Genomic DNA, 23,698 nt, shown 5'->3' with positions numbered 1-23,698 from the left:
TTTCACAGATGAGATGCTTGGGTGAATGAAAGGGTTTGCTCGCTGCGACGTGGCAGCCACCAGGCAGAGACATAATTCTAAATCAATCAGGCCTTCTAAATCCTAATCGAGTGAATTTAAAATGGCTTGTTAATTTAAAAATAATAATAATGATTATATTGCTTGTCTAATTGTGTACAATTAGGATGTATGTCTTTAATTTTCTCTTAAACTTCTGGTAAAATGTTCCGTTTTCCCCCCTCGCAGCTGTACAGGTGACAAATGTAGGAAATTAGCAAATTACATTAGAATCCTCTTTGGCTTCCTCAGCTCCTTTGCACTTTGCTTTCAGCTGATGTCTTTATGGGTAAGAAGTGCTCTCGTGTGATCGCAGCTGTGAAGCCAACAGCCTTTTAATTACCACACTGCAAAAATCATGTCTCTTCATGTCAATTTAGCACCTCTAATTAGTGGATAGGTTGCAATCACATCTATAGGGGGAGAAAGGTGTGCTGGGGCCCACCTCGATGCTTGCAGTGAAAGAGGATGTAGCCTTTCTATCTGTTGGATCCTCCCATTTCTTCACAGCCAGCTCCTACTCATCCGTCTAGGCCTGCTCATGGCCACCTCCTCCAGGGAGCCTTCCCTGCTATCCCTCAGTTCTCTTAGCAGCTTTCATAGAAGCATTCAAATATTTGTTGATAAATGAATGTATGAATGAATGCAAAGGGAGCAAACTCAGTGTGTGAGAAACCTAGTCTCTCCCAGAGAGAAAACTAGGATCCATATATGACTGTCTCAGGGAGCCTGAGGTGGATCAATATACAGAAGAAATATTTAATAGTGAGATATTCAAGAAGGAATCGAAATCTTTCAAAGTACTGAGTTCTCCATCACTGGAGGTATTCAAGGAGATGCTCAAGAATCATCTGTCTAACAGGGTTGTGGAGGGGATTCCAAACCAGCAGGGGGTTTGCACAAGTTGGTGTCTGCTGATGGCAAACCCAGTGATTTTAGTTCAGCCCAAGATTAATATGGTATGCTTTCTCTTTTTCTACTTTTACACCGTCTTCTTAGAAAATGATACTGATTTTTCATTCATGGTATTTAAATAAAAGGATGAGTGCATTTAAAGGAAAATCCTAAATCAGTTAACAATACAAGTGGTAGACCCAAGGATTGCAGGTTCCTTAAGGAGTCCTACAAGAATATACAGTCCTCAGAAATAAAAATCTCCTACCCAAATCTCCATCACTTTCCATTAAATTAAGCCATAATATGAATTTAAATAATACAGAATGACCTAGACTCTTATCTGGGCACTGGAGAAGGAGCACTATCAGAAGCGCCACAAAGGGGGTAGACAGACCTCTCAAATGAAAGAAATGAATTACGTTCAAAAAAGATACATAACCATACAAGTAGAAATGGCCTAAGAGGGTTGCCATAGCTAGAATACTGGGGACATGCTGGTGCTAAAAGATTATTCTTTATTTGCTTGAAATTTAAATTTAACCGGGCACCTGGATCCTATCTGGTAATCCTAAGTGACCATCGACGCCAGAGACGGTAAATAGGCGCGAGCCTATGTGACGTCACGAGCAGGTTGACCGTGGTGGCCAGAGACGTGGCTTAAGTCGGTGAAGAGCGTGAGGGGATCAGTTAGTCATGCCTGCAATTAGCACAGGATGGGGAGGTAAGGGCACCAACGTCATTCATTTATCTGCCATCCTGAACTGGTCTAACTCCTCGTTTTACACATGGGGGACCAGAGCAGACAAGGGACTTGCCCAGGCTCACAGCCCGAGTCCACAGCTGGGCTGGGCTAACCTCATTTGTTGCTCCATGCTGCCTGCTCAGAATCAAATCAGAATGCCACCAACACCAGGATTATGTAATCTCAGACTCTCCTCAGCAAACATGACCACCCACATCACCGGCCAGAACGCACACAACCAAAGCCTCCACCCGATCCGATTTATCATCATGACTACATTTGAATGCCCTAGAATAACACAAAAGATGTGAACAAAATCCATTTACACTAAGAGAGTTCTGTGAAAGGTGATGTCGTTAGGACAGAAAGCACTCAGGGGTCTGAACCACTGCGCTCTCTCTATGTATTATCTCAGGGGCTCGTGGTAGTGCAATTTCACATTTGACTCTTGGTAGAACCTACAAACAAGTATGCTTTATTCTAAAGCAGATATTCCAGGTACTGCTTACTGCATCGGATGGAACTGACCTGAATGGGGGGTTTCTTCTCTACCTTTCTCCCGGCCCCCTCCTCTTTTGGGGCCTGGGGTTCCTTGCTTAACTGTTAAAATAAAGGAGACAGCACTGGGTGGCTTTTTATTTCAGCTCTACCCTTTCATGACTTAGCAATTCTGTGTTTGATTTACAGACCAAGGAGGAATTCATTCTTTCGGTGAGGGAATGAACACTGCTGCACTTAGAGACTTCCTGAGAGGGGCCTGAAACCAGCCTCTTTCAAGACACTCAGTCTAACTGTTTTATGTCTCCATTTGGATATCAGCCTTTTACTTTCTGCTCTTCTTAATCAAGTTCATTCATTAGTTTTCTCACTCATTCAGGAAATACTTATCTTGTAGAAAAATTACAGATGCATTCCCTTGACCCACAAATCCCCCTTCCAGGAACTCATCCCCAATTCACACAGGCACACATATGACAACGTGGCCCAGGTTATTCCAACAGACCGGAAACAACGCAAATGTCCATTGATAGAGGACTGGCTGACCAAACTATAGTCCATCCACATCGAGAAGTGCTATGTGGCTGTAAAAAAAGTAAGGAATGTCTTTATAGACTGACAAAACAGACAGCTCTGGGAAAATTAAGGGAAAAAATGCAAGGTGCAGGATGGCATATGCGGTATGCTCCCTTTCACGTGAGAAAGAGAAAGAGGACTAAAAACACACATTTATGTATATTTGGAATGAGAAACACTGGAGGGATAAATGAAAAATGGCTATCTACAGGAAGGGCATGGAACAGAACAGAGGGAAGCTGTATGGGGTCCAGAAATTCTCTACTTGTTGCATACTTTTGACTGTGGAATCATCTAAAAGTTGTAGAGGTTTTAAAAATAAAATTAATAAAATTAACTAAAAGAAACCAATCCCTAAGAACTGAAAACAAGGCACTTACAAGTATATCAATCACACAAAGAAAAATCTGTGAAGAGACTTCTGGATGCATCTTCGCCGTCTGACTAGGAGACATCTAGTGTCCTCTACCCCCCCACCCCACCCACACATACACACTCACAGCTTTTGACTGTGAAACTATTCAAACCTACAAAAAGGTTGAAAGAACAGTACAGTGAACACCATACACCCCCTTCACCATGTATTTTCCACATCTGCTTTCCTCTCTCTATAGATACACATATACATACACACATATACACGCATACACAGAGATGCACACACACATACGTTTTTGTTTCTGATTCATTTGAAATTATAAACTTTGACACTTCACTCCCATCAGTCCAGAAGGCACCCCCTAAGAACATTCCCCTATGGTATTATTACAGTGTCATTATCACGTTTACGAGAATGAAGAGCAATTCAGTACCATCCAATGGTTAGTCCACACTGACTTCTTCAATTTCCCCAAAATGCCCGTTCAGTTGTTAAAAACCAGGATCTAATCAGCATTTGTGCCTCCCATTTGGCCGCTATATTTTTATAACCTCTTTTCATCTAAGAACAGTCCCTGGCCTTTCTGTTGTTGTTCTTACTGTTTTCCACAACATTAACCCTCCTGAAGAATCCAGGCCAGGTGGCTTGTAAAATGTCCTAGATGGGTGTGATTATCTCCTTTGAATCATATTCAAATTTAAATGTTTTTGTTTAAAACATTAAGAAGTATATTTTCTAGTTCAGTCTACCAGAAAAAAAAAAAAAAAACAACCTAGAAGCAGTGAACCTCAGTAGCAACGAACAGAGCTATCCCCCAGATCTTGGTTCCTAAAAATGACGCCCCAGCAGAAAGAATCAGGAATGCTTGGAGAAATGGCTGGTTCCAAAGCTAAGGCAGGTAAAATATTAAGTGACCAGACAAATCGAGGAAAAGGCAGAGAGGGGGAGAAGGGGGCAGGTTCAGGGAAAGAAAGCATCAAAGAAGGGAATGCTCTTCTGAAGAGGAGAATGCCAGCTTCAGGGCAGGAGGGAGGGAGTTGGGTCAGAAAATGGCCATCTTGCAGCCCCGATGTAACATGGCTCAGCCAGGACCATCAACTGATGCTCAAACCATCTGGTAAAAGATTGTGGGGAACCAGGACATCAGCCTCGAAGTTTTACCCCACAGATTACTTAAGGGGAGGAGGTATCTTTACAATAAATCTAGCAGATGCCACCTTAGCCAACGCATCTAATTTAGCATCATCGAGAATGGTTCAAAGGTGGGTCTCCTGACTCAAAGGAGCGGGAAACACATGGTATATAAAAAAGGTAGCATTCTGGCCCAAACTGTTTAACCGGAATCTAGCTGTGAAGAAATGATCAAACAAATCCAGATTTGGGATTTGGGAACATTTTCTAAAACAACTGGCTTGGGTTTTTTAGAAAGGTCAATGTTCCAAAAGCCAAAAAAAAAAAAGTAGGAGATTAAAAGTAGTAGATTCAAGGAGACTAAGCACGTGACAGGACTTAAGACTGCCCGCTACCTGATTGGTCTCTCCCACCCCCAAATAAATGGCAATAAGGACATTCTGGGGACAAGGGAAAATCTGAATACGGGCCACATAATAGTTAAGATTATCGTATCACTCTTCATTTTGTAGATGTGATCATTATATTATGGTGATATAAGAGGATATAATTGTTCTTCGGAGATTCATGCTGACATATTTAGTGGTGAGGTGTCGTCATGTCTGCAAACTATCGTCAAGGGCTTCGACAAAAAAATGAGTGGAGGCGGGGAGGCAGAGGAAAGAGAGGGAGAGGAAGACCAAAATGGCAAAACGTAGACAACTGGTGTCCCTGCGCAAAGGGTATGGGATGTTCACTGCACTTCCTTTTCGTTTTTGCAGGCTCGAACATTTTCCAAAAAATTGGAAGAAAATTTAGAGGAAAGTTAGAAATATTAAGTCGAGCAGCAAAACACTGTGTTAAAAAATAACGTCTGGGACTGACTGGAATACAGCCCATTTAATATATTTTTTAAAGATCCATGAATTCATAATGCTACTTGCATAAAAAGGAGAGACGGAAAGACAGAACCCCCAAACCGAACAAAAGCAAAGATTCCTGGAGGTTCTCCTAGATTCCAGGCCATATGTTGGGCTCTGGAGTTCCAACTGCCAACAAGGGAGATGCGGTCACACCCCCCCACCCCCCAAGCTGCCCCTGACGGAGGGGATTGACAATTACCAAGTAAGCTCTACGCTGAACAGAAAATTGAACCTTCGATGACAAGGCAGGGAGATAGGTGTTACAGATGTGTCCACTGGAGGCCGTGATCTGGCTGGAAAGGCTTCCCAAAGAAGTGGTGATCAACCTGGGAATTCAGGAGAGATCCCTTTTTGCTAGTGGGGGCTGCTGGGCTGGACCAGGGCTGGTCCATGTCCCCATGACTCTAGCAACAGGCCTGGAGTTTCAGAAGACACTCGGAATGAACAAGGGTGCCATTCCCAGTACATGCAAAGCCAACATTCCATCTCAGAAGTAACCAGGACAGTGCTATATGGCAGCTCGTGTGGGAACCTGGGGAAAATCTGAGAACACTATGCTTGTGTCGGCATCTGGGCATAACGTCTCAATAATCACCTAACCCGGGATTGTCTCAGGTTGAGTGCTTCCCACTTTATAAAGCTCAATCTCTGCATCAGGGAAATAATAAATTATTTAATTTTCTTGGTAAACAGAGCCAAAGCGAAAGTCTTCTGTATAATTCAACACTAAAGTAGGCCAGGTTCTATTAAAAAAAAAAAAAAAAGCAACCCATTCATTATAAAACCAACCAGAGTAGAACTCTAAGTACTATATGCTTGAAATACTTAGCATAGTTACTGATCTTCACCAACAACCAGTCATCTAGTTTTTGAGTTCAAAGGAACCATTTATTTTTTATACACAAGTTACTGGACAAGGAATAGGTTTAAAAGTGGTGTGTGTGTGTGAGAGAGAGAGAGAGAGAGAGAGAGAAAGCTGAAGGATTTACAGGGAGAACACAGGTCTGCACTGAGTTCCAGCCAGCCTGGGTGGTCATTTGCTGCCAGGCAGGAGCCTTCTCACCCAGGTGGGGGGGGGGGGGGGGGCGGGGCGGGGCGGATCCCAGGGAACACAGAGGGAGCCTATGTGGCCTCCAGAGATCCCACTCCCACAGCCTCAGGTCTATTCACAGCAGGAAGCAGGGCAAGTCTCTGATCTTTGCATCTTATTTTCCTCATTCTATTTTTTTTTTAAAGATTTTATTTACTTGAGAGAGAGAGAGAAAACACACACAGGGGTAGGGGCAGAGGGAGAGGGAAAAGCAGACTCTCTGCTGAGCATGGAGCCCAAGACGGGGCTCAATTCCAGAACCCCGGGACCCCAGGCCCAACCCAGGAGCCCCTAGAGGAGGGAATTACATGCAAGGCACAAGAGGGAAGACAAGAGGTTTAAGGCAGGTACTGGTGACTTTGAGCTACAAGGTTTCGGGAATAATGACACGACATCATCAGCTGGCCCAACTCTTTTCCTTTATAGTAGGAGGCCCAGAGAGGGCAAGGGATGTACAGAAGCCACACAGCTAGTCCCAGAGAGCTGATCCCAGATCCCAGGACCCCACCTTTTCCTGGAAGGTAGACCAGAAGGCCACCTTGGTCCTTGAAGAGGAGGGAGGTGGAGTGCACGGCATGGTACCAGGAACCCTGAGTGTCTCATCTCATCCCATAACCAGCCCAGGGTTTGCCATTCCATTGCCATGTCACAGATGAGGAACCAAGACTGGTATAGGCTAAGTGACCTGCCCTGGGTCACCAACTAGTAAGTGCCAGAGCCTGGATGTGAGCCCCAGCCCATGTGACTCCAAGCCCAAGAGGTGGTCCTTATTACAAGTTGACCAAGCACATTAGCCCCTCTGGGCTTCTGGGCTACAATCTTACGGAATGGGATGAACAAAGGGCAGTCGGTGCCATGCCATGACACAAACCCTGTGCTTTTGTCCCAGAGCACCTGCCCAGCAGCCACCAAGCCCCCCAGGGTCCACCTCACACAAGCATCAGCACAGTCCTAGGAGGAAAGCAGAACTATTACGGATGAGGGTGCTGAGGAAATGGTTTGTGCAAGGCCACTCAGCTGGGAGATGGCAGTGCCAGGATGGGAAGCCAGGTCCCCTCACCCTGACCCCGTGCCCTTTCCACTGCTCCTTACTGGGAGCCTCAGGTCCCCTCTGTGTGCTCCTGGCCACTATGGGGTCAAGGGCCTTGCTGGCTGAAAGGACTCTCAGGTTGGTGTGTCAGACCGAGGCTCAAGCAGGACACGCTCTGTCCACACCACAGTTTGACAAGAGTTCTTGAGGTCCGTGATGCTGACTGCAGGCACGTCCAAAGGTGGCGAAATACTGATTGCACCTGCTTTTGCCCCTGACATTCTGCAAGTAGATTCGGGGGCTCAGTTGTAGGTATTTCCCTTATGTCCCCTCCAGGGTCTCAATACCTACCCTTCAAACCCTTCTGCCTCAGCTGACACGCCTGCTTTCAGAGGCCCCAGGCACCTTAAATCAGCAAGAATCATCTAGGATCTTGTCAAAATTCAGATTCAAGGTCAGTAGGTCTGGGGTGGGACCTAGGAGTCTGCTCTTCTGACACGCTCCCAGGTGCCGCTGCTGGTCCTTGGGCCGTAACGGCTTTAGAGCATCTCTAGGCCAGTATTTCCCCAAGTCCCCTGATGATCAGAACTATCCAAGGCGCGTGTTAAAAATCAGCTTCTCAGGCGTCCTCCCTAGGATGTGATCAGTGGACCTGGGAATCTGATTCTTAATTAGCAAGCCCGTTGCCCTGTCCCCACTCCTCCCCCTTCCCCCAGGAGTCCTTCAGCCAGGTACACGTGGGCAACAGTGCAGAGTCCAACCCCCTCATCTGGTGCCCTGATCCCCTCTCAGCATGCCCACCAGGCATGGCCCAGCGTCCACCCGAGGGTGGCTCGCCCCCCTCCGGCAGGGCCTCCCGCCCGCTGTGCCTCAGAGCCACCGGAAGCTGACGTGCCCGAGGCCCGGGCTCCCAGAAGTACGACAGAGCCTGGCCAGGCCGACCAACTTGGCCCCGTGGGCCTGAGACGCTCCTGCTCCGCGATTCTTTCCACATTATCTCCACCCTCTCACCTTCTGAGGTTGCTGTCACACCGTCTGACATGTCTGTCCTCCTGGAGGGAGTTACTTGCCTGGTTCCCTCTCTGGGTCTTCCCAGTCTCAGCTTGTAATTCCCGACTCAACCCCATGTAATCTGCGGTTGCGCTGCTTACTAGCAGCATCAGCTGTCCCGTAAGTAGTGTGAGTGATTTATTTATTTAGAATGAATTATTTACACCCTGCATATTTCCAGAAAGGGGTCGAGGCAGAGAAAGACGCATCAGCAATGCGGCCATTGGGCTTACACGCCGGGAACCGATATTACTTTAGACACCATGGTCTTGAATTAAAAATGGGGGTCAGAACCTCGAACTGAATCTTTTGCCAGCCGGACAGGAAGGATATGGGTTGGCTCACTGGCAGGAATAGATTGGGAACGGCCATGTGCTCGCTCAATAGCACCATGCCCTTCTTTGCCTCTGCTTCTGTGAAAACTCAACCCAAAAGAGTGGCTGTGCCTCTTCAAGCTGCCCTGGGCTTGTTTTGCCTCTCCTGCAGGTTCTCTGTTTTAATTTCACTCTTCTGAATCGCCTTCATGGTCTGTGATAGTTCATTTCATCCACATGACTCTGAATCTGGAGGCAAATGGAGACATAAATCTTCAAGGAATTCCCTGGCTGGGGCCTGGCGGCGCCTCAGATGGCAAAAGCACCAGTAACGGTAATATTAACCTTAGTCTGTCGAGGGTTTTACAGTCTGCAGAGTGCTTCTACCCTGCTCCATGACCCTGTCCTGTGGGATGCTCTCAATAGTCCCTGGAGAAGGGCAGACTTCGCCCATTCCGCAGGTGATGCTCAGTGATGCTCCAGGAGGCTGCTGATTTGCCCAAGCCAGTTCTGGCAAAGGAGAGACACAGGAGGGACGACCACTCAGAGCATCTGGGTTCGAGACCTCTGTTCCAGCTGCTCCACCAAACTGCCTCTCCACCGTGTCCGCCTGCCCTGGGATGGCAGTGTTGGGCAGCGGGAGGAACACCAGTCTGCAAGAGCCTGGGAGAGTACACAGCAGACATCTTGCCGCTTGAGTGAGGGAATGAATAAATACCTGTGAGCATGAGTCAGTGAGGGAATACATGAATGAGAACAGACCCCCTCGTTCCCTGCAGAGGATCAGTGGGTCCTACCTGGATCCCTGGAGAGGGTTTGTATTTCCTCCGATCCATTTGTATCCATATCAAAGGCTACCAACCTTTCCTGACCACATGCATGACATTCAGCCCGCTCTCAGGACTGGACTTTCCCGCACCAGGCACCCAGTGACGCCATCCGGGAGGCCCACCTATAGTCTCTGCTTGGCCCACGGTGCATGTGCTTAATACCCCTTCTCCCTCTCTTGCACCACCTTCTTTTCTTTCTTATGAATCCAGAAGGTGGAAGCATCTCATAGATTATTAACACACTAAATGGCCCCTCTGGAGACCAGCGCCAAGAAATGGCTCCAGCTGGGCCTGGATTCTTGGCCTCTGCTGTCTTTCTTAGAGAGCAGCCACAGGAGGAGTTTCCCGCTGTGCTCAGTCACACCGCACCTCCTGAATGGTCTCCATCAGGTCCACGGCCTGGCCACCCAGCCACCCCTGGGTGTGGCCACCCCGTGCGTGGGCTGGGCCGGGGCAGGATTCCGGCTGGGTGGGTTTTGACTCCCGGGGGCTGAGAAGTGGGGGCCGTGTACAGGCTGAGTGTCTTGCTAAAGAGCCCCCATCCTGCCCAGGATGCCTTGGTTTCAGGGTCTCTGGTGCCAGAGTAAACCACCTTGGTTGTTGATGCAAAATGGGGTGATTTAAAACTCTGAGCTGTAATTGGAGATCTGCTTTTGGTGAAGTCCCTGTCACTGCAACGGTCACTACTGTCCTGTAGTCTATAGAAGTGCTTTCACTTAAAAGGGAAAGCCTTCAGTGATTCTCACAAGGCATGAAACACGAGAGGCCGGTCCCATTTTACATAAGAGAAAAGCAAGGTTGAGAGAGAGAAAATCAAACCATATTTTGGTGGAGATTGCAGAGCGCGGGAGGGTGAGCTATGGGACCCAGTTTTGCCGTTACTGTGAGAACTGTAGAGCAAGGTCCTCTCCATGTTGGGCCTTTGTTTCCCAGTCTGTGTAATGGGGACACTGGATCTGATGCTTGCCAAGACCCTACCAGCTCTGGCCTTCGATGAATCTATCTCAAATTCCACAACCCACAGCCAAGTAACAACAACAACAACAACAACAAAACAACAACAAACAAAAACAACCCTTTGATTTCTCGGGCAACCTACAGCTTTAATACGATAATCACTTGTGACAATCAAGTCAGATGACAAAATTCCTATTCCTATGATGCAAATGGCATCGACCCACAGTTTAGAACTACGCCAGAATTCAGTAAATAGCAAAGGGCTTGATTGGGGGGGTTTCACTGATTTGGTTTTTTAAATGTCAAAACCAAGCATGACTTAGATTTTGCAGAAATCAAGTCCTAAATGTTCTGGGCCGTAGTTGCCAACACTTCAACCAACAGAGAGTCAACATTCCCCTGTCTGCATGACCTGCTTCCCTCCACTCCCTGGCAGGAGTGTCCCCACGGATTCAGCCCCATCACACAAGCTGAACCGTTCCCCACCCCTGGTCCTGGAGGGAGCACTGCGGCGCGGGATGGGCTGCCGAGGGGAGGCTGGGAAGGTGCCAGCAGAAACACATCTACAATTTAATATCTGCGGCGCTGCCTTTTAAAGGACAGGCTCTGCGGGATACGGTTCTTGACGAAATAGTGTTTGCGTTTTCCTGTGAGCAGCCCTTTATCCCTTCAGGAATCTGACTTTATTTTCATCAGTGAGACTATTTCTGTCTGCCAGCTGGGGCAGCTATCACCTAGCTCCCAAGAAGGGAGGAGTTTTGTCCTGGTCTCTGAGGAGGTCAACCCTCTCTCGCTGCATCTCTTGTGCCTTTCCTGGGCTCTGCCGGCATCTCTGGCTTTAGCTGCCCTGCCTTCATTCCCGCCCCCCCGCCCCCCCGCCCCCCGACTAGGCTCCAAATTCTCCTGCCTTTTCCCTAGGCAGAAGGACAGCCTAGGTTGGGGGCAGGTCAGCAGAACTGCTCGAGAAAAGCGCAAGGTGGGGTCAAAAGCAAACCCACTTCAGAAGCTGAGGACAGGATTCTGAGGGGGTCTTCATAAAAGTCGAAGGACCACATGGGGTCCAGAGACAGGAGATGTGGGCTGGGGCCGAGCTGGAGGCTGTTTAGGGTCTCCCTCCGCCTTCATTTACCAAGGGGCTGCAGGTAGAGAACCGCTCTGGGGCCCTTCAGGTCTGGTAGGCTCTGATGATCTGCCCTCCTCTTTCGGGAGGAGACTGAGGCCTAGAAGGCAGGCATCCAGGCCTCTGTCAGCAAGTATTGCCCCGGTACCACTCAGCACAGGAGCCGGGCCGGCGCCAAGCGGGGGGCGCGAGGCTGAATGAGAGCAGACCCCGGCCTCAGGCAGCTCCAGGCCAAGGCGGACCCAGGCACAGGGTGGCACAGGCCGTGGCGGGGGGGAGGGTGGAGGAGGTAGGGATGGCACAGCGCAAGGAATGGGGGACTTCACAGGAAAAGGGGCAGCAAACTGCACCAGAAGGAACGAGCACAGTCCTGCTGCGTGGAGAGAACCCTGTCTGGGGCCAGGGACATGAGGAAGCAGTGCGGGGTGACAGCGCACCCTCTGACCACACTTGGGACTGTGGGCTTCGTCCTGGCGCCCCTGGGATATTTGCCCTGCTTCTTCCCAACAGGGGCAGCATACACCGAAGTTCTGGAGACCAGGAGTCCCCGGTATCCCAGGCCGTAGAGACCCAGGGTCTGGGAGGTGAACGTGCCCAGCCTTGCAAGACTCCAAGAATTAACTGCATCTAAGTCGCCTGAGCTGTAGGCACTGCAATGGCAGCTGGGGTGACAAGTGGGTCTACAGCCCTTGAGGCATTTGCTGAATCCCTTAGCCTGGACCCGCTGAGTGGAGCCTGGGAATTTGCATTAACACAAGCCCATCCCCAACCCCCATAAGTGACCCTTACAATATAGTTTGAGAGCCTGGAACCTGGTCTATGTTCACTCTCTATATTGGATCTCCCCAGCAGCAGGCCTGGATGAGATTGGAATGTTCGGGCAACTTCAGGCAACAGGGAACCCCCTCGTTCACAAGCCAGGCAGCCTGCCCCATTCTGGATGCCTTCAGTGATGAGGGCTTGCTTGCAGGGAGTAGAAGCTCTGCTCCCCACTAACTTCAGCCATTGCTCCCCCATCTCCCTACCTACACCATTGAGAACCAGCAACATCTCTCACAGAGCCATGCAGCTCTGGAGGCAGAGACTCCTGCATGTCCTCCAGTCTGAACATGCTGTCTCCCACGGCCAGACCCTGGCCCTTCCCAGATGCCTCCCAGCCTGTGTCCTGACAGGTCCCTGCCAGGGAGGCCCAGCTCTGAGCTCCCTCCAGGGCGGCGTCTGACCAGGTCAGGGAGGGACAGAGCCTGGACTCTAAGAAGGTCCTCGCATCTAGCTGGCGGAGCTGATGCTCCCCAGTGGCCAAGTGACTCACATCATGACTTAAACAATATTAGTCTCTCGACGCAGCGACCAGGAATCAAGAAGCCCGGCAAAAGGCAAAAGTTAAATTTAACCGATTTTGGCACCAGGCTAAATTTTCACCCCTCCGTCGTGCGAATCCCTATTTTTGTAGCACCAGGAAACAGAAACAACTGATTACACATTCCAGGCTGTCCAGCAAGCATTGTTCCCCCAAAGGGCAGTCAGAGCTCCTTTTCAATTACACAAATTACATGCATTTTCCCATTTGCGAAACTCTGTTTGGGAGCCCAGTTTTGAATAAGTTAAGGGATTACTGAATCCCTTGAGTGAATGTAGGCCCACTCCTCCAGTCCCTGCACCATCTCTAAAGACAGCTCAGCCTCTCGGAGGTGGGGAGGGGGCCGGGAGGTCCCCAGAGTCTGCCTTCCCAGAACGTGGAGGGAGGCAGAAGCCCCAAGGCTGCTTCCTATCAAGATCCTGGTCTTTGTTGCTCCACTTTCCTCAGCTGGCTCCACAAGCTGGGAGAAGTCTGCTCTCCCGGGCTGGTCCTGCGATCCTGCCTCCAAGGTCCCCAGAGCTCTCCAAACTGCCAGGCACCACCCAGTCCCCTGCCCCTTGGCGCCCCCATCAGTGTGCAGTTGGAGCCCCTGACCTTATGCAGTCCGACAGCAGATGTCTAGGGCAGTGGTGGGCCGTGCTTGTCTGCAGCAATGCAGGGTGATCCTGTTGCAGTGGGGACCGAGAATCTGCATTCCCTCCCGCGCCCTCCACCTCCCCACGGTCACGTCCACGCTGGGGGGAAATTGTTGCCACGGAGGGTTTTCAGGCTCCACAGCCTGCGCCCTGCACTTAGCTCAGTTCAGCGCTCAGTGAGGACCTGCTGGGTGCCAGGCCCTGGGAACTGGGGGACAAAGAAAATGGGGGCCCCTTGCCCCCCAAGAAGCTTATATTCTAGCAGGGAACACGTGGAAATAAAATAAACCATCTCCCACAAAATGTAATTCCTTTAATAACAAAATATCATATGCAACAGACATGACGTAGAACCACGCTGCCCAATCTTCTTTTCGCCATTACTCTCTTGAGAAGCCCTTATAGACACGTTTTCCTAACCCTGCACCGCTCATGAAATTTTAATGCCACAGATACTATAGATCTACTTATGTACCGTATGTATCTCTGTGCTTTGTACATAAAAAGAGTAGGATGTTTTGCCCCCTCCCCACAAGAACCAATTTACACTGGCTTGTGGGAGATGGCCCTCACAGAGCACGCTCTACTGAGGAAGGAGCAATTAATTTACTCCGGAGCTATGGGAGGCACAGAAGGGAAGGGATCAGGGAAGGCATCACAGAGGAAGAGGTACTTATCCAGGGTTTTGAAGGATGAGCAGGAGGAGCAGTCCCTTCTCCTTCAAAACAGCGAAGGGACTCAGCATGAAGCCTCCTTTGCTGGGCAGCCTGCGATCCTGCCTCCTTCCCAGAATCCCTCCTTCTTGTGGTAGTCAGCCTTCATGATGGGCTCCAGTGATGTTCACCTCCCACTACAGCTTGTATAGTCCTCTTCCACACTAAATAAGAGCTAACTTGTATGACCAAGAGAAGAAGGCATAAATGACAGTGTGCAACTTCTGAAGCAAGGTCCTGAAAGACTTTTCCACCTCTGCCTTGGTCTCTAGATGAGTCGCTTCGGGGGAAGCCAGCTATCGTGCTATGAGGACACTCTAGCAGCCTTATGGAGAGACCTACAGGAGAGACACCGATGTGTCCCCCCATGTGAGGAAGCCGCTTGGGGGGCTGATCCTCTAGCCCCAGTCAAGCCCTCAGATGATGCTAGAGGCCAGTCTCCAAATCTTCCAGCTAGACCCCAAACATTATGGTGCAGACATAAGCCATTCTCTGGGTCTGAATTTCTGACCCAAGGAAATAATGCAATAATGATTATTGTTGTTTTAAGCCACTAAATTTGGGCATGATTCGTTATGCAGTGATAACTAACACGGTCCCGACTTCATAACCCAGGCTCCTGTCTTGTCAACTTCTCAAAGCTGTAGGCCTTCCTTGCTCATGCTGAGGCCAGGTCACTCTGGCCAGCAAGCCAGAAGTCCCCAGTGTTGTGCTCGCTCCTGGAGCTCCTCAGAGAATTCTGAGGGGCAAACCATTCCAAGTGAGGCTATGAAAAGGTCCGGAAGCTCCCTGGATTCCTCTCTGTGTGGGGACTCTTCAGGGAACTTGGCCCGCCACGTCTGAGCAAAATGTCCGTCTGCATGCAGGTCTTTCTACCCTCCATCCCTTCCTTCCCCCCTCCACCCCTCTGATCATTCAACAGACGTATAGTAATGTCTGTGGAGTGTTAGGCACCAGGAAAAACAAGAGGAACTCAGGGCCAGGTTCTGTCCTTACGGAGCATACAACCCAGCTAAACATGCCCCCACAGGGGCAAAGCCCTAAGAGAGGGACAGGCAGAGGGCACGACGGGTGGGCTATGTACGTGTTCTGCTAGAAGTAAATGCAGGGAAGTGAGAAAAAGAATTTCTAGAGGGGCTACCTTAGAGAGTAGAGTCAAGAAAGTCTTCTTGGAAGAGGTAGCATTTAAGCTGGGTCTCCAAAGATGGGTGACACACTAGACATGGGGAGAAGGGGGCATTTCGGGGGTGGGGAGGGACAATGTGGCAAGAAAGACCCAGAATGCTGAGGACTCGAGGCATTCAACTCAGGAAGCAGTAGGAGGCAGGGCAGGGGTGACAATACAAGGAGGAACACTTAGTGCTTAGGATGGGCCAGGCCCGGCTCTAATCACAATTTCATCCCTGAATCCATGCAGCCGTCCTACGAGATCAGTCCTCTCCTGCCCCTGATTCTACAGGGGAATCCCTGTACAGGGAAATGCCTGGCCCTGCTGCCTAGGGAGTGGAGCAAGCTCTTCAGTATTCAGGAAAGGAATCTCAAACACAGCGAGAGTGACCCGACCAAGGTCTCACGGCTATTTGCAGGCGCCACAGGGCTCGAAGCCAGGTGAGCGGCGCTGGGTTGCAGGCACGTGGTTAGGTTTGCACCATAGCATGCCAAGCTGCTCTTCGGGCCTCATCTCCTGCTCCATCCGCCCACATTCAGCGTGGCCTGCTCAGGCCACAGTGAACGACTCACTGCTCCCCAGGCCCACGCACTCCCCCACCTCCCGCTCCTAAGCACCCCGTTTCCTCTGCCAGCAATGCTCTCCTGCACAGCTCCAGCTGTCCAACATCCTCTCCTCCTTCCCAGCCAGCCCCACGTTGCTCCTCTGGGAAGCCTTCCTTGCCCCTGGGCTGAGTGCATGGCCCCCCCCCGGGACCTCACACCCTTCCTCCTCATACCTCAGTCACGGGTAGCTCTGGCCTCCCTCTGAGCTGTGAGGTCGGGGCTCTACCCCCAGCACCTCATGCGAGCTCCTCAGTCAACAGGAGTGCAGGGAAACCAGATCCTGCTGTGGTCAGGCTCCGGTGGCCTCCTCATTCTCACCCCGGCTCCCCACTGACCACGCTCCCACCCCACTGCCCCATTCTCTGCTCCCTGAATGAGCCAAGTTCTTTCCCAGCACAGGCCATCTGCATCTACTATTCCATCGACCCAGCCAGCTCCTTCTCATGCTTTGGGTCTCAGCTCAAATGTCACCTCCACCAAGAGGCCCTTCCTGACTGCCTTGGGGCGGTCACCACTAGTCCCATCACCCTGCTTATTTCCATCCTGGCTGTTTCCTACCACAGTCTCAGCTCAAGACTCCCTGAGTTTAAATCCCTGCTCGGTTACCTAAGTGCTGAGGGTCCTTGAGCAAGTCACCAGGCCTCTGCGTGCCCAGGTCTTCTGATTTATAAAATGAGAATGATAACAGTGCTTACGGTACAGAGCAGGTATAAGGATTGCATCAATGCAAATAAGTGCTCAGAACGGTGTCTGGTATGTTCTAAGTCTGGCATACGTATGACACATGTGTTAGCTCTTAGTATGATGACTTGCCTACTTGCTCACTGCCTACCTCCCTCCTAGCACGGAAGGGTAGGCGCCTATCTGTCCTGTCAGCACTGTCTCCCCAGAGTCCACCGAAATCTCAGGCGCAGAATTCTATCTGTTGGATGGCTGGATGATGGCTGGATGGCTGGATGGCTGAAGCAAAGACATGCTCAAACTGCGTGGGCCACCCCTCATCTTTCCACGCTCTTCTTCTCCCGTTCCAAACAACAGTTGACACTGGTGAGTGTCGCCTACATCAGACCATGCACTCCCTGGCTGGCTGGTATATGACGTTAGCCAGTTTAAAGAGTGAATCCTGGCCAGAAGCCCCAGCAAAGGCTTGTGTGTGGCGGGGGGGAAGCAATCTTGGTGGACAAGACCACATCAGTGGGGGAGGAGGGCTTGGCAGCGAGTAGGTAAAGGCCCATCTGATTAGGGAACAGTGAGAGCAGGGCTCAGAGGCCCGAAGGTGCAAGATGCCTTTGGGGAAGGGTGAGTGGTTGGGAGGGGCTGAGGCACAGAGGGAGTGGCAGGGACAGCAGAGGACACTGGGCAGGCAGACTGGCTGGACGCTGGTGACAGAGTCAGGCTAGGACGTCACTGAAGGACTCCAAACATGCAGCGCAGATGTTGGGGCTACCTCACAGACACCCACCATGCAGGCCGTGCCAGCACAGGCCCAGGGGTCAGGCCAGGAGGTGGGGTGGCGGGGGGCTGGGCAACCAATCATCCAGGGAAGAGTCAGGGAGGCCTGAACCGGGCAACTTAGGAGACATGTTGCACAAGCAACCATTCCTGCAAAAGACTGGTGGCCAAAGACAGTCCCCCAACCAAAGGTGAGACCCGGACCTTACCTGCACCAGATTCCAGCCTTGGAGGGACTCTGCAATGATGGACGTAACGGACGGACAGACTCCTCCAAACACCATCAAGTGGTTTGGCCCGTATTTTATTGCATCGTAGAAGGCTTTCAATCCTTTTGCATTATCACACTGGAGAGCAAGAGACAGAAAGAGAAGCCCGAATTAGAAACAGCTTTCCCCAGGGACAGGGGCCCAAAGGTAGATTCACACAAACAAATTTCCTCATGGGAAACCTGCTGGGTTTCAGCTCCCCAACTTGGGAGGCCTCTCTCTAAGCCAGCCAGCAGCCCAGGCTACAAGCTCAGCAAGTGTGATGTTGGAACCCCCCCCCCCACTCCTGGCTCTCCTCCTGCTGAGCACCCTCCCAATCCAGGACCGCTGGCTTTCCAGCAGAGCACACAGAGGAAAGGGCCCCCCCCATGCCCCACTCTGGGGTCTCCCCCTTCCTGGAGTCATTTACATGTCAAAAGGGGACAAATCCACACCCATTAGAATGGCGATTATCAAAAAAAGCACAAAATGGTAAGTGTTGGCGAGGATGTGGAGAAACTGGGATGCTGGCGCGTTGCTGGCGGGAACGTACGACGTGCAGCTGCCGGAAGAAACAGTACTACAAGGGCCTCAGGAAGTTCACCGGGATCGCTGCGCGACCCGGCATTCCACTGCCGAGTGGACAGTCCAAAGGACCAGAAGCAGGGACTCCAAGAGGTATCTGCACACCCATGTTCACAGCAGCACTATCCACGATAGCCCAAAGGGGAAAACAACCCAAATATGCATCAAGAGATGAAGGGATAAACAAAATGCGGCATATGCACCCAACGGAGTATTTTTCAGCCTTAAAAAGGAAGGAAATTCTGACACGTTCTACAACACAGATGAACCCTGATGACATTATGCTAAGTGAAACAAGCCAGATGCAAAAGGACAGTTATTGTAGGATTCCATTTAGGTGAGGCCTCTAGAGGAGTCAGATTCATGGAGACAGAAAGCAGAATGGTGGCTGCTGGGGGCGCTGGGGGCGAGAGGAATGGGGAGTCAGTGTTTGATGGGTACAGAGTGTCAGTCTGGGAGGATGGAATCATTCCGGAGACCGATGGTGATGACGGCCGCACAGCCGTGTGAATGTACCTATGTGCCACTCGTTTGTGCGCTTAACAAATGGTTAAAATGGTAAATTTTATGTTTTGCATATTTTATCACAATAAAAAAAGAAGAAGAGGAGGAGGAAGAAGGGGAGGAAGAAAAGGAAGAGGGGGCGGAGGAGAATCTAGGGGGACGAATTCGCTCAGCAAACACCTGCCAGGCACTGCTGTGTTCGGTGCGGGGCTGGGTACTTAGTAACATACAAGTTGGACCCGGCCCCCTGCCCAGGCGCTCACATCCCGGAGCGGAGAACTGAGCCCTAAAACAGATCCCGGCGATGGGAATGGGTATGGAAATGAACAAGGACATACTGTCCTCAAATATCGGGAGTCAGTTAGGACTCACTTCCACCTGCACCCCCGTCATTCAAGCCGTGTGGTCATCTCTTCCCTGTACAGAAGTACTGGCGCCTAGCCGGGCTTCTCCTTCCCCGGGGGCCCAGGTGAGCCTGCTCACCACCCAGCCGCCATCGGAGGGTGCTTTGTAAAACATAAACCCGTCCTTCTGACTGTCCCTCTTTCCCTGCGCTTAAAGCCCCAACTCCTAGCAGAATGTAATTCTCAAAAGGTTAAAAACATACTTCTCATGAAAATCGATAGTGGGTATGTGTCAACCTTTTATTTGCTCATTAATAGGGGGATCTGCAGGATGACAAAGTGGATTCAAAAGGAAACTTGAGAGACCGGGATTTTTATAGTGAATGGAAAAATAAGAAATAAGGTAAGATTGCCAAATTAGATACAAAACTGGTTAATGTTCTATAAGGCAATAAAAATAACCTTTGGGAACAGAAAAGAAAATCACTACAGACTGGCACATCTTGTCAGTTGTAGAGAACTGTAAGGTGCCTGGGGCTTAAATTCCCCCAATCAGATGACTCTCAGGCAGGGCAGCTAGAAAAGGCTCTAAGTGGTAGGCTAACTAGTTATATAGTAACTATTCTGTATTATTTACAGGTTTGGTACCAGGGTCTGAACCTTCACTGTCATACTGGATACAAGAAGACACAAGGTGCAACCTGCCTCCCACTCTGACCTGAGTTCCCTCCACTCTCTCCCTTGCTCACCAAGCACAGCTCACCAGCCTCCTTTCTGCTCCTTGAAATGGAAAGCAATTTCCTTCCTGCCTCTGGGCCTTTGCACTTGCTGTTTTCTTTGCCAGGAACAATATTCACTTGGTTCTTGACATGGTTCACTCCTTCTCATCATCCAGGTCTCGGCATAGCTGTTACCTCCTCAGAGAAGTCATCACTGTCCCCCTGTACAAAATGTCCCCCACCCCCCAGTCACGCCCTAACATACCACCTTATTTATTGCCCTCAGGCTGTTCTTAAAATTATCTGAAATCATCTTGTCTATTTCTTGTTGCCTGTAGACTGACCTCCCAACTAGAACGTAAGCCCCCGAAGGCAAAGACATTTGTCACTGTTTTCACAGCCGTCTCCCCCAGAGCTCACCCAGGGGCCTCAGCAAGAATCTGTCGCATGCGTGAGGGAGCCCTCTGACAGTCTTCCTGTATCTGCCCTCTCTCCTCTCCTTCTATGTCCACATCTCTCTCCTTATTTTTGTCTTCCTCTCCACTCTGTGTCTTCCTCTTCCTTTCTGCTCTCTCTCCCTTCCCCTTAAGGGACCATAATGTGGGACCAGAGTGGGTTAGTACTTGCTGCTCCATCCTCATTGGAGAGACTAACCCACAGTGGGTGCCAACAGAGCTGGAAACACGAGTGTGAGTGGCGGCTGGCCTCAGAGAGCCCACTGTCCAGTGGTGAGACAGCGCAGAGGTGGCCACGTCACAGGGGGCACGGTGGTCGAGCGGGGAGAGGGGTGGGGCCAGGCTGTGGACACCCCCGGATGGTGGGAAAGGGCCCTGGGCGAAGGCTAAGGGGCCAAGTGAGGGTGTTGGATGGCAGCCTGCCGAGATTTGGGAAATAATGCCACTTTTAAATTTAAATTTAATTTAAAAAATGACCATACTAATTTTTTGCCAAGAGAGAGCGAGAAAACAAAAGGTGGGAAGGAAGCGGGGAGAGAAAGCAGAAAGATTAAGTTCTTATTGCTTCCTGGGGCCCTCTATTAATTGTCCCTGTTCCTTGACTGAAAGCAACACTCTCCACCCTCCACAGAACGCAGCAGATAGAACAGAGCAGGTCATGTTTTAATTGTTTCTACCATGATTTACTGAATCATTTCCCATTTTAATACATTCCTGTAAGGATTTTAGCTTGTTTTCTAATCTGTTACTAATGACAATGATAATAAAGCACCACGAGATTTATAATCAAAGTTGCATTAAAATAATATTAGCAACAATGAACCTAGGAATACTTGCTTGCTTTGCAAACATTTCCCAGGCACCTAGTCTGGGCAAGATTCTGTAATAATGATGATGTCCTGCCTTCTCCCAAATACACAACTTCTGAATGTCAATTCAAGAACAGGAGACCATCTGACAACCAGTATTTGAGCTGGAAGAAACTTCTAATATTTGCAAAATGTTATTCTGACTCCATTTTCACCAGGCTGGGTGTGGAAGGCAGAATTTTGGCCCCCATGACCTGTGCCCCTTGATCTCTCATGAATATGTTATAGGCAAAACCTTTGCAGATATCATTAAGGTTTCTTATCAGCTGACCTTAAAGAATTATCCAGATGATCCATGTAATCACACAAGCCCGGAAAAGCAGAGATCTTTCCTGCTGGTAGCGGGAGTGAAATCAGAGATTCCAAGCATAAGATACATTCAGTGTGCCTGTTAGCTTGAAGATGAAGGGGGCCACAGGTCAAGGAAATGGGGGCCTCCGTCCTACAATCAAAAAGACCTGGCTCTTCCCCAGGTGAGCCTCCAGTTAAGAACCCTGCCCAGCTGACACCTTGTGAAGTCCCTAGCAGAGGACCCAAAAGAATCACACAAGGCCCAGACTTCTGGTCCCTGGGCTGTGAGCCGATCGATGCGTGGTTGCGGCGTAAACCACGAAATCTGTGGTCATCTGTTACGGCAGCAACAGAAAACTCACACGGTGAAGTAAAATGAGAAAAGTAAGAATAATATAATGAGGTTTTCCTTAAAGTTAAGTGTATTCCCTTTTAAAAATTATCCTTAATTTATAAAGATACTTTTTGTATCTTTGTTTGATGGTTTGTATGATGTTAAAATGTTTTTCTGTTATAAAATTATAGATGATAGATGGGTTTTGTTTTTAATGTCCTGATATGACAAATAAAGTTTTTTTAAAGATTTTATTTATTTATTTGAGAGAGAGAGAGAGAGAGAGAGCATGAGCAGAGGGGGAGGGGCAGAGGGAGGAGCAGGCTGAGCAGGGAGCCCGATTCAGGTATACATCCCAGGACCCCGCAATCACGACCTGAGCTGAAGGCAGATGCTTAACTGACTGAGCCACCAGGAGTCCCCAAAATAAAGTGGTTTTTTTTTTTAAACCTAAGTTTCTCTTCTAGGCCCCCCTCCCTGAAGCGCTCCTTTAGCTTCTACTGATGTGTGAAATCCAAACACGTGGGCATTGCTCGTCTAGCCAGCCCCATACCTTCATTTTCAGATGCACACTGAGGACTAGAGGAGGGAGGGGGTTTGTCACGGTCCTGTCAGGATTCGGGGAGGGATTTCACGACTCCCAGTTCAGAGCTTTCTCAATAGTCTGGAGAACTCAGCTCATCAGGCAAAGGGAATGTTAAAGCTAGCAGTGTTCTAGAAAGGACCATTTCCCCCCAGGATAATGCTTCAAGCCCAAGCCTCCTCCTGATCAGCACTGTGGACCTGAGGCAGGATAAGCCACCTTCTGGGCACCAAGCACACTCCCTCAGCTCCCCTACAGAGAACACTTTGACAGTGACTACCAAATAAAAATCACATGGACATATCTGTCCCATTTTAGCTGCTATTCTCCCGTATCCTCATTTCTGGTACTGTATCTTCTTGCCTGGTACCAATAGTGGCCTAATTAGAGGGACTTTCCAGCTGACCAAAGCTGAGTCTTTGTGGCTGGACCAGCTTGGAGGTTGTCAGGCTCAGCCCCTCGGGGGCCTAGGACCTGGCAGAGATGTTCTAGAGCCAGCGAAGGGGCCTCTGGGCTCCTTGCCTTCGCTTCCACCAGTAGCTCTCCTTGTTTCTATTCTGTCTTCAGCATCAGCGTTCCATGTGATGCTTAATTTGAGAAGGGCATTCTATTGCTAGCAGCATAAAATGCCTGGAAACCAGGAAGGGGAGGACCCCAGAGGTCCCTTCCCGTGTATGATCTTTGTCTCTGGCCTAGGGAAGGGCAGCTGCGTGGCCCGCTGGCGAGGCTGGATGAGCCCGTCACTTGAGCACACTCCCTCAAAGTTAATCCACTGCACATCAGTTTGCCCGATAATCAATTCACCAAATCACTGGGGGAATTTCTCTAAGTTTGAGTTTCCTGAGGGACTCCTCGCAGACATTTCACACCGCCATTTCATGAGGCTTCGTCCTTCCGGCTCCTGTGAAAGTCAATTTCACCTGTATTTCACACTTCAGTCCTTCCTAAAGGCTGCACTGGGAGACGCTCCCCTAATGCCTGTTTATTACCGTCCTCTTCTTGCAGACTTCAGACCCGCCCCTGCACGAACCAGGGAGATGCCAAAGCTTCTCTACTCCCCCCATTTAAGGTGTCTGTCAGACAGCTTTTAGTGAGCCAGTCACTGGGCAAAACTATCATTCTGAGAAACTGTTTATGGCAAGTTGTCTTTGAGCGCTTTGGCTTTTGATGAATTGCTCTCAGAGCCCCTATAAGGGGGTTCTCGTGTCCTGGAAGAAAGCTATGGGCTTTATCATGTTCTCCGACTTCCCCACCTCTCCG

At 49.9% G+C, this 23,698-nt stretch overlaps 1 protein-coding gene across 1 annotated transcript in view; it reads right to left on the bottom strand.

The window, feature by feature from the left end:
* Positions 1–23,698, bottom strand: part of GABBR2 (gamma-aminobutyric acid type B receptor subunit 2) — a 343,152-nt gene that overhangs the window by 218,138 nt on the left and 101,316 nt on the right. Inside the window, exon 2 of the mRNA XM_027616869.2 lies at positions 17,716–17,853. Within this exon, the coding sequence (XP_027472670.1) occupies positions 17,716–17,853 (138 nt within the window). The remainder of the gene's footprint in view (positions 1–17,715; positions 17,854–23,698) is intronic.

This window comes from Zalophus californianus, chromosome 13 (genome assembly GCF_009762305.2).
Source record: "Zalophus californianus isolate mZalCal1 chromosome 13, mZalCal1.pri.v2, whole genome shotgun sequence".
Taxonomy (NCBI): domain Eukaryota; kingdom Metazoa; phylum Chordata; class Mammalia; order Carnivora; family Otariidae; genus Zalophus; species Zalophus californianus.
Note: the sequence above shows the minus strand (reverse complement) of the source record. Positions and strands in the feature narration are given on the sequence as shown.